Here is a 16,450-nt window from a genome sequence, read left to right on the forward strand (position 1 = left end):
TTCAGGCTCTGTGTTAAAGAGTTTAAGATGGCAAACACGTCAACCCAGGCCAATAGACAATAACAGAATATCTACCTATTAATACCGATATCAGAATCCCCCCCTGAGGTCAAGAAATCAAGTGATCACTAGAGAGCGAACCTTTATTAAGCCTCATGAACATGCATCTCAAGATATTGCAAAGCAATGAATTGAGCTACATTACCGTTGGCCCTTTTGTTAGGCCAAAATTTAAGTTTAGGTTTACACATAGCAATCAGACCAGGTACACACTGAATACAGCATCCTAAGGAAATCAGTATAATAAGTACAGCAAAGCAAATCAGCAGACATTTCCATAACTATTGCCCCACAAGGAAGAAGGTGTCATGGGAGGTTAGTCGGCTTAGCTACAACTCCAAGGTCCATCAGTAAGTCACCTGAATGGGAGAGAAGAGAAGGAAAAATATAATGATGCCAGCACCATTTGACTAAGGAAAGTATTAGGGATGGGAATCGCTGTAGAACTCCTAATGTACTAAGTGGAGGAGTTGTATGTGGAGCTGGTGTTAGCATTCAGGCTCTCAAAGCAAATAGTACTGTCTGCTTCCAAAGCAGGGGGTTCTTTGACAGAAAGAACCCGGGGCGTAACTATAATAGGGCAAGGGGAGACAGTTGTCTGGGAGCCCACTGCCATGGAGGCCCCCCCAGAGGCTAGTCACATGACTGACTCCCCCAGCCACACACCCACCCGGGCTTCCTTCAGTTGTAATCATCCTCCGAAATTGATGTGAGTGTTAAGACCTGGAGCTACCAGAACAGCATGTCTTTCTCTAGTACCATTAAAAGACTTGCATCATCCACAATTTACAAACCCTGTAAAAATAACTTAGAATGATGTTCTATTGTGACACATAGGATATATATTATATATATTCTACTTCAGTGAGGGAGGGCCCATTTTAAAATCTTGTCTCTGCGCCCACTCCAACTTTGCTATGCCCCTGGAAAGAACCCTGTTGGACCTATGTCACTGCTGGTATTTTTTCTAGAATAATACTGTGGTAGTAATCATTTGAGGCCACAGCATATAAAAGATGCAGCTAGAAAGCAAGTCATAGCCGTAGCTTTTATTAAGTGCCATGGAAGTTAGGTGGGCCACTCAAAACTGGCTCTGAAAAAAATCCCACGTTAGTGGATTCATTTTCTAGATAAGCATCCACATTCAGAAATTTCGCCCGAATTCTGCATTAGGTCCACATTGAATTTCTGGGTCCTGGCAGCAGGAGGAGAGGGTGGCTGGGAGGGTTACATTCATAATAGGACTACTAGATTTAGATTTGAGGTTCTTGGATGTTGCCTTGAGCCTGTAGCACCTGAAAAAGCAAGGAACTATAGGAATTTCTCTCCCAAAAGTTCCATCTTCCCAGGATGCACTGCACATGTGCATGTGGCCTGAAAAGGATTGACTTAATGCAAGAACTTGCATAAGGTTTCCTGACTAATCAAGTCATGATCCCTTGGGAAGTCCAGGTCACACACATTACATCAATATGTTTGGGACCTTTAACGCCTGAGACCAGCTATGGTACAGGGGATGGCTTTGGGTGGGGGAAAGGACTTCTACCTGCACTGTGACTCCAGGGATGTGGTTTTACCCTCCCCAATTCCTTGGAAATAGAGATTACCTTGGTTTTTAAGATACCTTCGATTTCTTCAGGCAGCCCTTTGCTTTCTTTGATTTGGCGGAGACGACGCCAGATTTTCCTCCGGATTTCCTCCTCCTGGGGAGATGGGGAAAATGCCCAACCCACCAGAATCAGAGGCCCTTTTTGATTACATGCCACCTCCCACCCCCACTGCCATGCAGCTTAACCAGTGGCTCACCTCATACCCCATCAGTGCATCGGCCTTGCCCAGGAGGGAGTACAGCAGGATCAGTCCAGCCTCCTTAACCCTGTGGAGGGGATGATTAATGGCCCAAATCGTGGTCCTCAGGAAGGATCTTTCCTGATCTTTATTAAAGATCTCCCTGAAAACCTAAAATCAAGAATCAGCCTCAATTAATTCCCCTGAAGCCCAAAGATGTGCAACTTGATTCACATGCATTCAGCTCATAAGCACTGCTTCTCCTATTTTCCCTCTTCATTCCTTCCTTCTTTGATCTCCTCCACAGTCAGAACTGAGATGGCAAGGTGCTTGGGGAAGGACCTGCTCTTCTGCTCAGGCTACTCAGTAAAGGACCATGTGCATTGATAGATGTAGATATTCCAAACCAAAGCAATCATCATTATCTTATCAAGGTGTCATGCCACTACAGCAGGTTGAAAGTTGCATTTCCATGAACTAACATGCACTGCAGTTATTTAGCCCACTGTGTCTCTGGAGAGGTCTGTGTCAAGATGTCCTAATGCTGATTCTGGCGCTTCTTGAATGCAGAAAGTGAAAAGCATGCCTCTGCCCATTCTCACACTCCCAAAAAGGGGGACAATGGGCCATTCTGGCACCCAAGGGAGCCACCCAGAGGGATCTTCTTACCTCCCCAACTCTGGCGGTGTTCAGATAGGCCAGAATTCTTTCCTCCTCCTGCCATCTCCGGCTCCACAGCTCCCCAGCTTCTCTGCTGCTCTGGCCTGAGAAGGAAACATCAGGGGCTAAATATTTATACATCCTGATGACATAGGGGGTTTCTGACAGAATGGCTGGGAGTCTTTCCGGATTCCCCCCCAAGAGGAATTGCCTGAACCCCGCCATGGCTCACTGCAGCAGTGGTCCGAAGCCAGACTTGAGAAATAAGAGGTTCGAGTCTGGTTTACGAGAGGGCCTGTATACTCATTGTCTCCATGTTTGCTCATAGGATGGGGTCTAGTGGAGAAGGGGAGATGAGGAAATCCAGCTGAATCAGCTGCTGGTCACTCACTAGCAGAGTCATCTTTGTGGAGGACACACCCTTATTGAAGCACCTTTCGAGGGACTCGGCTGAAATCAGTGGATATAAATGGACCAAGACAAAAGACCAGGGGCTATAATCTTATTTACTGGTATGTGAAACTAAGGCATTTGTTATAGAACACATAAAAATCTAGAAAGCAGTGTTGGTCTCACCAGCTTCCTTACCTTTGTGGTGGAGAAGTACTTCTAGGAGCCGGTAGATTCCCTCCCTGGCGTTTCGGCTGACATCCTTCCTGCAATCCATTATGCAGATTCCGAGTTTGGCCACATGGTGGCCCAAACTGGGGAGTTCTGCAGAGTTCTAGCAGGAAGGAAAATGAGAGGGATCTCTGTCATCCACATTGCTTTGTCAGCCCTTCCCCTTCTTTCATGGGCAATGGATATTCCTGGGTTGGGTAGACCAGTCATCTCTTCCCTTCCTAACGTGAATAGACAAGCAGGCCCCTCCAAGAGGGTGCATTTTCCTCTCTGTCTTGGCAAGGGGTTGGTGACAGGATGAACTGGATACCTACAGCAGGGGCGTAACTACCATTAGGCAAGGGGAGGCGGTTGCCTGGGGGCCCAACCAGGGATACCTCACAGGACTCCCCACTGCCCCCTGCCCAGCCCCAAGGCCCCTCAGCCAGTTGCCCTGCTTGCCTCTCTCCTGCTTGTCCTCCTGGGGGGCCATCCAAGCAGCAGGCCAGCTGCCAAGAGCTCCTTTTCTCCCGGGCGCCTCTCAGCTGATGGGCGGGTGGGCGGGGCTTCCAGGGAGGCCTCCGTGTAGGCCGCAGTGAAGCCTGAACTGGAGTTGGCTTAAAGGGAGGCCCCAAGCAAGGAAAGAAGGAGGCAGGCAGGCAGGCAGAGTGGCCCCCACAGCTCTCTGCAGCAGACCCTCTGCCCAGCCCAGCATTTGCCAGGTAGAAGGTGGACTCCTTTTTGTGGTCCCCCCCCCCGCCCATATATAGGGATCTGCTTGCCAAAGGGCTTTGATGTGGACGGGGAGAGACTGAGACGTCTCTGAATATTTAATTTAAAACCGCTTGGAATATTTGCTGGCTTGTTTTGCAACCCAGAAGGTCTGAGTGAGAACTGTGAAGCATGTGTGGTGCTTTTATTTTCTTTTATTTTTCTTATGTGTGAACTGCTCCCCAGTAACTTGCAGGGACTTCAGGGTCAATCTGGCCAGCATGGGAATGCAGCACCTCCATTCCAGAGGAGAAGTGTGTAAAAGGGCTTTAAAAGCCTCCTGTGAAAAACCTCCTGCAATCAAACTTGACTGAATTGGTTCAGAATTCTGAGAAAACAGACATAGGCTCACCCTGCATGGTTGAAAGTCTCCTTTGCTAATTTGCAGCGAGGGTCCCATTTTAATAATTAGTGTTTCTAGTGTGTTCTGGGCATTAAAAGTAGCACAAATATATAGTACTCAATGTATATCACTATATATTGTGAAGTGTGTGTGTGTCTTCAGTGAAATGTATTTCTAGGCAGCATACATATTTTGAAATATCAGACTTAAATCCTTGGGGGCCTGGGGTGTGTGGAGGCCCTGGACTTTGAGGGGGGGGGGCTTTTTAAAATCTCGTCTCTGGGCCCACTCCAACCTTGCTACGCCCTTGACCTACAGGTATGTTGCCAGAAGAGCAAACTCTGCCACACGTCAGGCTGAAAGAAGCCCATTTAGCTCTGAGATGAAAGGATAAGAGGCCTGTGAGTAACGTTGCTGCCAAGAGTAACTTTGCTACCACCACTCAGACCTCATTAGAAAGGATCTGAGACCAACTCTCACTTTCCCCCCATCTTGTTTGTGTGATAGCATAGTCCTTCTGCTGGTGTTGAGGGAGAGGAAATAAAACATACCTAAGTAACAAGTTTTATTGGGGTTTTTTTGGGGGGGGAATCTAAGCGTGATGGTTACAACAAAGTTTCAGATATACATAAGCATAGTGGTTTCAGAATGATGTTAAAATTCTTATAACTTACAGCTTACAGAAATGTTCTGAGTTAAGTTTCTTTCTTACTTTTCCTCCTCTCCACATAGGGGTTAGGTGCCTAACCTGATCGCTTTCTTCCTGATGTGCCTCCCCTCTCAGGACGTTCAGATCTACCCTCCGCCTCTCTGGATTTATCCTCTGCCTCTCCTTAAGCCTGACTTCTCTCTTCTCCAGAAAAGTCCCTCCTGTTCACTACTCCTCCCTTGACCCAAGCCTCCAGCTTAGCTTCTCCCTCTTCATTGTCTGACCAATTGTCATCCAACTGATTTTTAACTATCACCTCTCTCTTACTCTGCCTGCCCCCTCCTGGAGCTTTTCCACATGGGGCTTGGGGTGCATTCCTATGAGGGTGGGATTTAGACCAAATTCATTACTATGTCAGCAAGGTACTGTTCACCTAGCAAGCGGAATTATACAGGTTTTATTTTTACAAATGGAGCTTAATTCAGAGTATCTGCATCCAAAAAGAGTTGCACTTCCTAAAATGTTTTCCTGGGATACTCTGTCATTCTGCAGATACGATGCTGATGTGTGGAGAGACCCCACGGATAAAGTGGATCAAGATGAGATGGAGGGGTGGCTTTGCCAAGTCTTTGCTGACATGATAGCACTCTGGGCAGACTTGTTTCCTGTGCCCATGGAGCTCTTAAACCAAGCTCTGTTGTAGCACATGATAGCAGGATTCTGTGTATTAAATTTGAAGCCCTTGAGAGAATGGTTTGATTTTTAATAATTTTTTAGACAGGGAGGGTGCTTTCCCTGTTGCTCTTGCACAAGGCTGCCACCTGGTGGCTGATTGCAGTCTTGTGCAAGATCAACGGGGAAAATAAAAAAGAAAAAAGTGAAATGCCCTCCCTGTCAGGAAAAGAAAAAAAATTAAAAATCAGCCAAGTGACTGAAGTGACTGATTAGCTTTGAATTTAGTACACAGAGTCCCGCTATCCTGAGCTAGAACTGTGCCTGGTTTCAGAGCTCCATGAAATGCATCTCTGGTCTTCGGAGACCAGAGGAAGGTGCAGACAAGGCCAATCTCACTTCCCCACTTTGATTCTTGGCTTTCCCTCTGTTGCCCTCAAATCGAAGGGACAAATGTGAGCTCAAAAGGAAACAGCTCCAGAGACTGGGACAAGTCTTCAGGCCACTTCGATGCAAGGAGTCCAGCCTTCAGACTCACTCCACAAAGCAAGAAGAGAATAAGGATTTCCACTTGCTTCTCTTGCTATGGTTGCCTCCCAAAACAAGGACTCTCTTGGCCTTCAAAACCAAGTTATGCCAACCTGTGTGTGGTAATACTCACATCACAATCAGGCATCATGACACTAAAGCGGAGCAAGCTGGCGCACTGTTTGCTGGCTCGTGCTCTCTCCTGGGCATTCCTGGAGAGGATCCAGATGTTGATGTGCTGAAAGAGAAACAGCACCGCAGAATCTCATTACATGCAGCTAACATGTATTTATTTACAGTATTTAACATGGCCCTATACCACCCCAGATACAAGTCCCTATACAGTTCACAATCTTAAAAAAAACCCTGTTAAAATATTAACCCAATTAAAAGAGTTTAGAACACAGATTAAAAACTCTAAAACCTAAAACTTTAAAATGATAAACCAAAAGCCTGACTTTATTTAGCAACTGACCCTATCCACCCCCAGCACAGTACCTTCAGTGACTGTTGTTGGTGTCTCGCTTACATTTCTTTTTAGATTGTGAGCCCTTTGGGGACAGGGATCCATCTTATTTATTTATTATTTTTCTGTGTAAACCGCCCTGAGCCATTTTGGAAGGGCGGTATAGAAATTGAACAAACAAACAAACAAACAGGTATGTTTCGTATAAAAGGAATGCTTGGCTTCTCAGGGCTATTTCCAGGAAACAGGGAGTCATAGTCCTGTTTTTAAGTTCCTTTTGTCTCTGTCACGCCGTATGAACTCTTGACTATCCCCGTGTCTCATCACACAACTGCCTCCCACATGGACTTAGTCAGGGACTCCAGTGAAGCCTCTGGTCTGGAAAGAAGGAGTCGGATTTCCTCCTGTTCTCACCTCTCCTCCTCTGCCCTCTGTTTTTCTGTGGGAATCTGTCAACTGCTCATACTGAGGTGTCAGAAGCCTGTGTGATGCACCTGTGAGGGACCTATCTAGCTTTCTCATGCCCCTTTGCCTGGATTTGAAACTATTCCTCCAGCCACTCGTGTACATGTATAGCAGAATTTCTTCACAGAGCTGGTGTCAGTTCTTCCCCTATGCCCTTATATTGGCTAAGAGTCAAGTTGAGAATCCTTTTGGGGGGAGCCAGGGTCAAGGGCAGTATTGATTTGCCACAGGGAGCATTTAAGTATCTGCTCAGCCACCTGCTCCCTAAAGTGGTGCTTTCAAGGAGAAGCTTTACCTCTTGAATCTGTGCATGTATAGTCTAGCCCTTTGTGTCCAGGAGAGGAAGTGAGTGGCTTCCCAGAGATCTCTAGGATGGAACAGGTGAGTCTGCTCAGTTGTTTCTCTCCTGCGTCTCTTTGATTTGGGGATACTGTTCCTGATCAAGCTTTTATTCAGAGATGTGTAGAGCATATGTGATGCTGTTCAACAGCATGTTGTATGAGATTGCGCATGATGTTCCTGCCTTTTCCGTTGGGCTGCCAATCACAGAAGAGCCACAGTGGTGCATGGCGGGCATTCCCGCTGACTACATGTGGCCCAGGTGTCCATCTCTCCCTGCCGTGCTCTCCTTCCCACCTCACCACCTCTTCAATGTTCTTACCTCCAGGAGGGACAAGAGATGCTGTGTGGTTGGGGCCTCTGACAAAAACCCCCTCAGCATCAGCTCCAGATTGTCTGCTGCGAGTTTGTGCAGAGCCTGAAAGAAAAGAGAGAGCCAGTGTGTAATTGCGGCACTCCCCCCAGGCCCCGCCCTCCAGCATGTCAACAAAGAGGAGCTCAGCACAGTCAAGGCGAGAGCCTTCCATCAAAGCCATTCCATGGATTCCGGATGACAAAATAGACCATTGACCTTCACTGGTTATGCGGCAGAGGCTGCCGGCACTCGCCCATTCTGCTGCCACTTCCACATCTCCTTCTGCCTTCTGCCACAGGCCTGTGATTGGCCCAGTGCCCGCACCCCTAGCAGCATGTGACCCAGTGGCGAGCGGGGAGTGTGCACACTGAGGGGGCTCTCCAGGCACCTTCCTGGCTTTCCCGTCTCTCGCTGCTACTCAGAAGGCACAGCAGAAGGCATGGGGGAGCATGGGCCTTGTCAGCCGGGGGTGAGGACCGGAAAGTCGAGGCCACCAGCGGCCCACAAGCCATGCAATGAAGGAGGTGGAAAGAGACTGTGTCAGCACCCGTGAATCACCTCCTCTGCTTTGTTTGCCCACTGCACCCCTGAAGATAGAAGGTATCTCAGGGAATTAGCAATCATGGCTCCAGGAGGTGTGTTTGATGAATTCCATAAGAATGTACCTGTTTGTGGACATGTCCTGCTTGCACCTCTATGACCCCGCGAACAGCGAAGCGCAGGATCGCAGACTCTAGCTCTGGGTCAGTTGGAGGCTTGATTTTGCTGGCAGGGTAGAGGGGAAAGATAAGTTATGCAGGGTGGGGGAGAGGCTGTCATCCTCAGGTGCAGCCCAAGGCATTTGGGAGCCTGCGGTGAGGTGCAAATTGCTGCCACACCTTGCTCCCCCCCAAGTCCTACCTGGAGCTTTTACACACATGGCTTTTAGTTCGAATATCCTCCAGAATAGAGAGCGTGAGTCCACATATCAGCTGGATTTACCCCAAAGTCGTTGCAGGCTATCGGGCCAGTTCAGACACGACTCTGTTCCCTCCCGAATTATGGCTTCGCATTCTGGCTTAGCCCAAATTACTGTATGTCCAGCATTAAAAAATATTTTATTTTCAGCAACTTCCAGAGGAATCAAAACTCCGCTGGGGCCATCACAGAGCCAATACATCCCCGTTCTTTTTCCAGCCACTTGTACTGATAGTGTTGTGGGCCAAAGGGAAGACCCCTTCTTTTTTATAGGCAATTTCCGTTTCCTTTTCTGCCCGTGTCTCTCCCCTTTATTTGAACTGCTCTGGGGCTTTTGAGCAGGTCTGAAGGTTTTCTCCCCTCACTCGCCCCTTTCACTGCACCCCTTTTGCCAGTCCTCTTGGCTTATTGTGAAGAGAGATCCCCCTTCTCCCAGAAAAGATACCTGAGGCAGGAGACGGCAGCCATGGCATAAAGCAGGAGAATGGTAGGCCCAGACTGCACAGGGGACTTCTCCATCACCACCTGAGAAAGACCAAGGGCCAAAACAGAGCAGAGAAGCATCAATTCATGATGCTTCCTAGTAGGGGTTATTTCAGCCCACTCTTGAGCTTTCCTTCCAACCTCACCCAACCTTCCAACCTTCCTTCCAAAGCACTTGTCTATATCTTGATCGACCACTTAACTCCCTTGAGTGGGAATTATAAGTACACTGCAGTCTTGTGGCTGTTTTTAAGTGGACTTAGTGGTCCTGTTCCAAAAGGCTGCATTGTCCTACTCTCTAGCAAATCCGCAAGCCTTTCTTTTACAGAACTTTCTCAAGATAAGCTTGTGAGCTGCCCTGGGAGAAGTTTGGTGTTAAAAGGCGGAATCTACATTGGTAACACAAATGTGTTGACCTCCCAGTCCCACCCCTTATTTAACTTCCATCTTTTCACTCGATTTCTGGTCCTCTTTCTCACTCACCACGATTTCCTTTATCAATTCTCCTTTGGTGTAGGGGAGATCCAGAGTCTCCTGGCCGCTCCTATATGCAGCCTTGCAGCAAGCACAGAGGACCGCGAGGAAATGGACATCCTCATCCTGATTGCTGGCTCTCTGAAGTTGCAAGAGAGTCAAGCAGTTAGGTAAGAGAGGACATTCTGATAGAGTCCAGCACCCATCCCGCGGTGGCTCTGAATGAGAGAGGAATTGAGGACTTTCCCACCCTGCATAGCATTCTGCTAGTGCACAGAGAGATGGCAGAACTGAAAAGGGGATGGAATCAAAAGGGGTGGGATCCTGTAGGCTACTATGGAAACTGTTCTGGGCTCCGTGGCTGCTTCTGCTCCAGTCATTTCCCCCCAGAGGCACACATTTCCTCCATTCAGTGTTTTCAGGGGATCCAGATGACACGGAGGGCAGGGCAACCCAGCACTTTCCAGTAATTCCAATGATGCCCTCTTGTCTTTTTCCACACCCTCTTTGTGGTGCAATTTGGGAGTTAAAATGCAAGGGCAGAGCCAGAATATCCAGGCACGGCACTCTGAAGGCTTCCCAGGACTTCCGTCCCTTAAAGGAAATCCTTAAATAGGCTTCTGCCCCTTGTCTCAGTTGTTTCCTGTTCACTTGTGTGCCTCTGAATCAGCCCAAGTTGCAGAAGCCACTTGGAAAGAAAGGAGTGAGGACTGAGGAGGCAGAAATGAAATAAAGGAGCAGGTGCTGAATGGGGCTTAATTCTGAGTCTCATCATGCAGTAAGATCATGATGGTCGGGAGAGGCATTGCTGATTTTCACAGGGAATATCACCATGACAGTCCTATATGACATGTCATGTGGAACCACCGTTCGTGCCCACCCCCCTCCCTTCCATCTGATGGCAGAAAAGCAATTGGAAAGGTAAAGGTCCAGAACATGGAAGCAACCTGTGGAGGAAGCACCTGGGATGTGGGGTTTTGTACCTCCTCTCTGTCCTCCATATGCCTGTGGATGATTTCCATGAGATCCTCATCCACTTTGCAGTCCTCCACCTCAGACTGGTAGGAGCTGGAGGAGAAAAGGGAGCAGTACATGCTGCTGACCACTGAATCTGGGGGAAAGAACAGGAAGAATGTGCAGACATATTAATGCACCCATCTGTGTCCTTCTTCCAAAAAGGACCCAGTTTCTTCTCACTGAAACCCTCTTTGTTTAGGAAGAGTATAGCAACCTTGGAACCTGCTCTGCCTCCCAGCCTCACCTATTGGCCTCAATTTCTAAGATTCTCAACCCCTAAATCCCCCCAATTCCTGAGCATCTCCTCACCTCCAGACTGGTTCCAAACTGCTCTGGAGCTTTGGCTGTCCGTGTAGCCCATGTTTTCCCATCTGGAGACCCGCTCTTTTGGGCTGCCCACGGTTAGCTCCTCATCCAGTTTATGGTCCTCCAGCTGGGATTGGTCTGAGACGAGGGAGCAGTGCATACTGCTCACTGATGAATATGGGGGAAAGAACATGAAGAATGTGGAGACATATTAATGCACCCATCTGTGTCCTTCTTCCAAAAAGGACCCAGTTTCTTCTCACTGGAACCCTCTTTGTTTAGGAAGAGTATAGCGACCTGGGAACCTGCTTTGCCTCCCAGCCTCACCTATTGGCCTCAATTTCTAAGATTCTCCATTCCCAACCCCTAAATCCCCCCAAATCCTGAGCATCTCCTCACCTCCAGACTGGTTCCAATCTGCTCTGGAGCTTTGCCTCTCAGTTTCACTTTGGTCTTCCCAGACCGTCTGTGTTGAGCGGTCCACCATGACCTCCTCAACCAGTTCTAGGTTCTCCAGCTGGGACTGGTCTGAGGAGTCGAGGGAGCAGTGCATACCGCTCACTGATGAATATGGGGGAAAGAACATGAAGAATGTGGAGACATATTAATGCACCCATCTGTGTCCTTCCTCCAAAAAGGACCCAGTTTCTTCTCACTGGATCCCTCTTTGTTTAGGAAGAGTATAGCGACCTGGGAACCTGCTTTGCCTCCCAGCCTCACCTATTGGCCTCAGTTTCTAAGATTCTCAACCCCTAAATCCACCCTGCCCCCTCAATCCTGAGCATCTCCTTACCTCCAGACAGGTTTTCAAGTCCTCTGGAGCTTTGCCTGTCTTTGTGTGCATCCCTCCCATTCTTGAGAGCGACAGCCTCCCTCCTCCTGCAGAGATGATACCATTTTGCTCTGGGAGGGGCTGGTGGAGTGCTGATGCGAACCCCCCCCTGCTGCTCAGGTTCCTGTTGCTCTTTTGGTTTTCTGCAGCAGGCAATGAAGTGCCAGCTCTTGGGATGAGCAGCCATGGGAACTGTGGCACCCTCTTTTTTTCTCTTGCTGCTTCCTTCTGGTGGACCAGACTTGGGCCTCCGGTTACGCAGGAGGGTCCGCAGCCTTTGCAGCCTAGAAACGAGTGGAAAGAAGATGAGAGGTGGGGCTTGCGGGGTCCTCCTGCTCTTTGCCCCTAGACTGAGCTTGGGCCACCTGTTAGGAAATGTTGCTCTAATATGTCCAGCCAGTAGGTGGCACTAGCCTTTGCTTAAAAGGGTCAAATGAATGGTCCAGCACCTGGACTCATGAAGATACACACACAGGTGTATTGAAGCATTAGAGCATGCCCTGAGGACAACCTCTATTAAAAAGATGCTTGCCTTAGATAGAGAGGAGGAAGCCCCAAGGCTCTCCTGTAATCACAATAAGAATGATAGAATCAGAAAGTAGAAACCTCTATGAAATCCTACTTACATCTTGCTCCCTTTGTTTCTCTCACTAAAAGAAAGCCTAAGCACAAACACAGATGCACGTATGCACGCTTTCTTTCTATCTCTTTTTGTCAATATATTATACTCTCTATATATACAACTATATATGTTGTATATACAACATATATACAACTATATATGTAATATAATAATAATATAATACAACTATATATATGTTGTATATGTCAATATACACTATAACAGAGCAGAGAAAAGCATATGCTTCTGCTCCCAGATAGCACCTCTGCTCATGTGACCGATGAGTGAGCAAAGGGGAGGTGTAACAAGTGAGGTCATGTCCCAATGGACCATTGTTCCTCCTGAGTTCCATTGTGACATTTCTCTGAGTGGCTTTTAATCTATGTTGAGCCTCTGAAATTACTTCTGATTTTCTAGATATGTTTTCAGTGGCTCTTGGACAACCGGTTCCATAATCAGAGGGGCACCTAGGGAATTTTGGAGCATAGACCTAAAGGTTTTTGAAGGCTCCTCTCTCACACACAAACACTATTTCACACACATTTTTAACGTGACCACACCACCTGGGACAGACTAAAAAGGATTTGGGGACCCCCAAGGGGACTGGATGCCCTGGACTTCAGCCCGGAAGTCCAGGGGTAAGAGTGCCTCTGTCCATAGCCATGATAACCAAAATACTTTAGACTTATGACTAGAGAAAAAGAATGAGAAGGAATCAGAAAACCCTCTTTCTTTATTTTTGGTGGCAGCTTTGGTCTCCTGCCCAGATTGTCCAATTATTAAAAGTCACTCCTCAGTGCTAACTGCAGGGCCGGTGTTACCATCAGGCCAACTAGGGAGCCGATTAGGGCGCAGAACTCAGAGGGGCGCAGAATGCAGACCTCAGAGGGGTCGCAAATAGTCTGGCACCGGTCCTGGCTAACTGGCCTACCCACAATTCTAAGTTGGCATTTCAAAGTAGTGCTAATGGACTGACAAGGCCACAACACCTATTTGCATGGCATTGCTTTGTTTTGCCTTCCCTCTGGGTCATATGATTAGTGCTGCTTATAGCAGATTCAAGCTATATGCAGCATTGTGCAACCCTCTTTTGAATGTAACATGGTAATAGCTTTCCTTTTCCACCGAGAGTTGAGAATTAACTTGAGCACAAAAAAGTTTACATAGCAAAATAATTGAGAAAATGGCTCCCTGTCTACAATCTAAAAATAAACACAACTGAAACACCATCAACAGCAATGTGAGAAATGTTACTTTCCAAGCCTTTACACCCCCAGATTCCTCCAAGAAGGGTTTTCTCTGCTACCACCGGCAGTTCCAGGCAGGCTGGATGCCTGAAATAAAAGTACTTGAGCCCCCAACTCACACAAGCAAGTTCAATTGTGCTGCTGCTGCTGCTACTACTTATATACCACTTTTCAACACAAGTTCTCAAAGCGGTTTACACAGAATTTTTAAAAAAAATTAAGATGGTTTCCTGTCCCCAAAGGGCTCATAATTTAAACAGGAAAATAAGGTAGACACCAGCATGCTAATATGGGTTGTGGGCAACCCCCTACATTCCAGAAACTTTCAGTAGCATGATCTAAAGTGGAGTGGCCCCTTCAGAATGCAGTTTGTTCAGTACTAAAGATGTTATTCACTTCACCCCTCAACTAATTTTTAATTAAGATATATGGCATAGAGTTTGTGTTGGAGGAAATGACTTACAATGAAATGAACCTATGTCTAGGTTCTGGCTACATGTTGGTCAGTGAGAGACCTATAGAAACATGGTGCTGAGCGAGCAAGCTAGAAGCATTCTGTGGAGAAGGAGGAAGTCACTCCCAGGAAGTTTCTGAGTACATTCAATCAACTTGAGGGGTCATAGCGGCAGAGATCATCAGGAAAGAGTAGGAGACCCTGACTGACTATCTCTACTCCCAATGCCCTAGTTGTCATTAGGGTTACTGGTGCAAAAGGTTGATGCCATGCGGAGCTGAATCTCCAACAGATTGCCAGTTATTGACAGGAGACTTATAGGTTTATAATTTTAAGGATCTAGTTTAGAACCTTTTTAGCCTACTTTCCAGTAGGCTTATGAGATCACCCGGCATTCTGTGTCTGTGTCTGTGTGTCCGTCCGTGTGTTTGTCCATCCGTGTGTTCCCGCCCCCCATCAACTTTGCAACGCCTGGACCAATACGAACCAGATTGGGTAGAGTTGTAGGGACACATAGGAACACCCCAACGGCATAGTCTGTGATGATGTCATCCCCCCCAATCCAAGATGGCGGACACCTAAACCTTTAGGCACATGTGGGCTAACTTGTGAACCGCCTAACCGCTTTGAACCAAATTTGCTACAGCTGTTGAGACACACAGGGATTTCCAAATGGCATCCAAATGGCATCCCCCTGCTAACTTGGCAAAGAGGCACATTTTAATGTGGTGATTCTCTTTATTTAGCAGGGGGAAAGTAACTGGCCCTATTCACCCCAGCACAGTACCTCCAGTGACTGTTGCTGGTGTCTATCTTGTGTTGCTTTTTAGATTGTGAGCCCTTCGGGGACAGGGTTCCATCTTATTTGTTTGTTATTTCTCAGTGCAAACCTCCCTGAGCCATTTTTGGAAGGCCGGTATAGAAATCGGATGAATGAATGAAAGAATGAATGATGTCATCCACTTCAATTCGGGTTTGGTATTGGAGTCGCCTAGGCTTGTGGTGCTGGGCAACTTCAATGTTCATTTCGGGACCAATTTGTCCAGGCTCAGGAGTTCATAGCAGCTATGACGATTATGGGCCTATCTCAGGTGGTCTCGAGACCGACGGACATTGCAGGTCACACGCATGATTTGGTCTTTCACTCTGATCAGGGTGGTGTTCTGTGGGTGAAAGTGAAGCAGCTTTTCAAACAGCACCACATAAAATGGCATGTCACTAATTTTTCTGTCATTTCAGATGGCAAACAACATAAAACTACATCATATATTTAGCTGGAAGACTTGATGTGTGAGCACTGCAAGATATTCCCCTCGGGGGATGAAGCCGCTCTGGAAAGAGCAGAAGGTTTCAAGTTCCCTCCCTGGCTTCTCCAAGATAGAACTGAGAGAGATTCGTGCCTGCAACCTTGGAGAAGCCACTGCCAGTCTGTGAAGACAATACTGAGCTAGATAGACCAATGGTCTGATTCAGTATATGGCAGTTTCCTATGTTCCTATGTCATTTTAAAATGTAGCACATCCCTAATTACAACTGTCTTAGGGGAACAGATCAGTAGATAAGTAGTTATGAGCTGCCCCAAGCAGTAGAGCCCCTGGTGGCGCAGTGGTAAAACTGCCGCCCTGTAACCAGAAGGTTACAAGTTCGATCCTGACCAGGGGCTCAAGGTTGACTCATCCTTCCGAGGTCAACATCCTTCCAGAATGTTGGGGGGCAATATGCTAAATCATTGTAAACCGCTTAGAGAGCTTCCAGCTATAGGGCGGTATATAAATGTAAGTGCTATTGCTATTACTATTGCTAGTGTGCTGCAAGCCGAGCAGGGTATAAATATGTTTGTTGTTGTTGTTCTTTACACAGTCAGACAGGTGTTATTGACTGGCTTGTTTTATCCAGACATCGAGTCCTTCCTAAGGACCTGGGATGGCTGAATTTTATTATCAATGTTGTTGCTGATATTATTATACATATCGTCGCAGAATATAGGCCGTTCCCAGTAAAGTTGCTTTTTGTAATTGGCTGATGGTGATTTCTGTGGCCCCTATGGTATTGAGGTGCTCTTCAAGTTGTTTTGGAATTGCACCTAGGTGCCAATTACTACTGGGATTGTTTTGGTCTTCTTCTGCCATAGCCTTTCAATTTCAATTTGTAGATCTTTGTATTTGGTGATTTTTTCTATTTCTTTTTCTTCTATTCTGCTATCTCCTGGTATTGCTATGTCGATTATTTTGACTTGTTTTTCTTTCTTCTCGACTACAGTGATATCTGGTGTATTGTGTGGCAGATGTTTGTCTGTTTGTAGTCGGAAGTCCCATAATATTTTTACATCTTCATTTTCTACCACTTTTTCAATTTGATGGTC

The 16,450-nt window shown here is 47.0% G+C and overlaps 1 protein-coding gene and 1 long non-coding RNA gene across 2 annotated transcripts; one reads left to right on the forward strand and one right to left on the reverse strand.

The window, feature by feature from the left end:
• Positions 1–125: 125 nt before the first annotated feature.
• LOC128340455 (maestro heat-like repeat-containing protein family member 1) lies at positions 126–12,471 on the reverse strand. The gene is made up of 15 exons (XM_053285558.1): positions 12,392–12,471; positions 11,727–12,049; positions 11,333–11,494; positions 10,937–11,101; positions 10,594–10,721; positions 9,620–9,751; positions 9,099–9,178; positions 8,362–8,461; positions 7,664–7,759; positions 6,205–6,309; positions 3,097–3,232; positions 2,518–2,612; positions 1,867–2,019; positions 1,668–1,763; positions 126–419 (listed from the first exon to the last, which is right to left on the reverse strand). Coding segments are annotated over exons 1-15 (1,785 nt in total). The 5' UTR covers positions 12,394–12,471; the 3' UTR covers positions 126–407.
• On the forward strand, positions 3,692–5,481 carry LOC128340458 (uncharacterized). The gene is made up of 3 exons (XR_008313729.1): positions 3,692–3,830; positions 4,541–4,623; positions 5,424–5,481. It is a non-coding gene; the product is annotated as an uncharacterized LOC128340458 (long non-coding RNA).
• Positions 12,472–16,450: the final 3,979 nt, after the last annotated feature.

Source organism: Hemicordylus capensis, chromosome 1 (genome assembly GCF_027244095.1).
Source record: "Hemicordylus capensis ecotype Gifberg chromosome 1, rHemCap1.1.pri, whole genome shotgun sequence".
NCBI classification, from domain to species: domain Eukaryota; kingdom Metazoa; phylum Chordata; class Lepidosauria; order Squamata; family Cordylidae; genus Hemicordylus; species Hemicordylus capensis.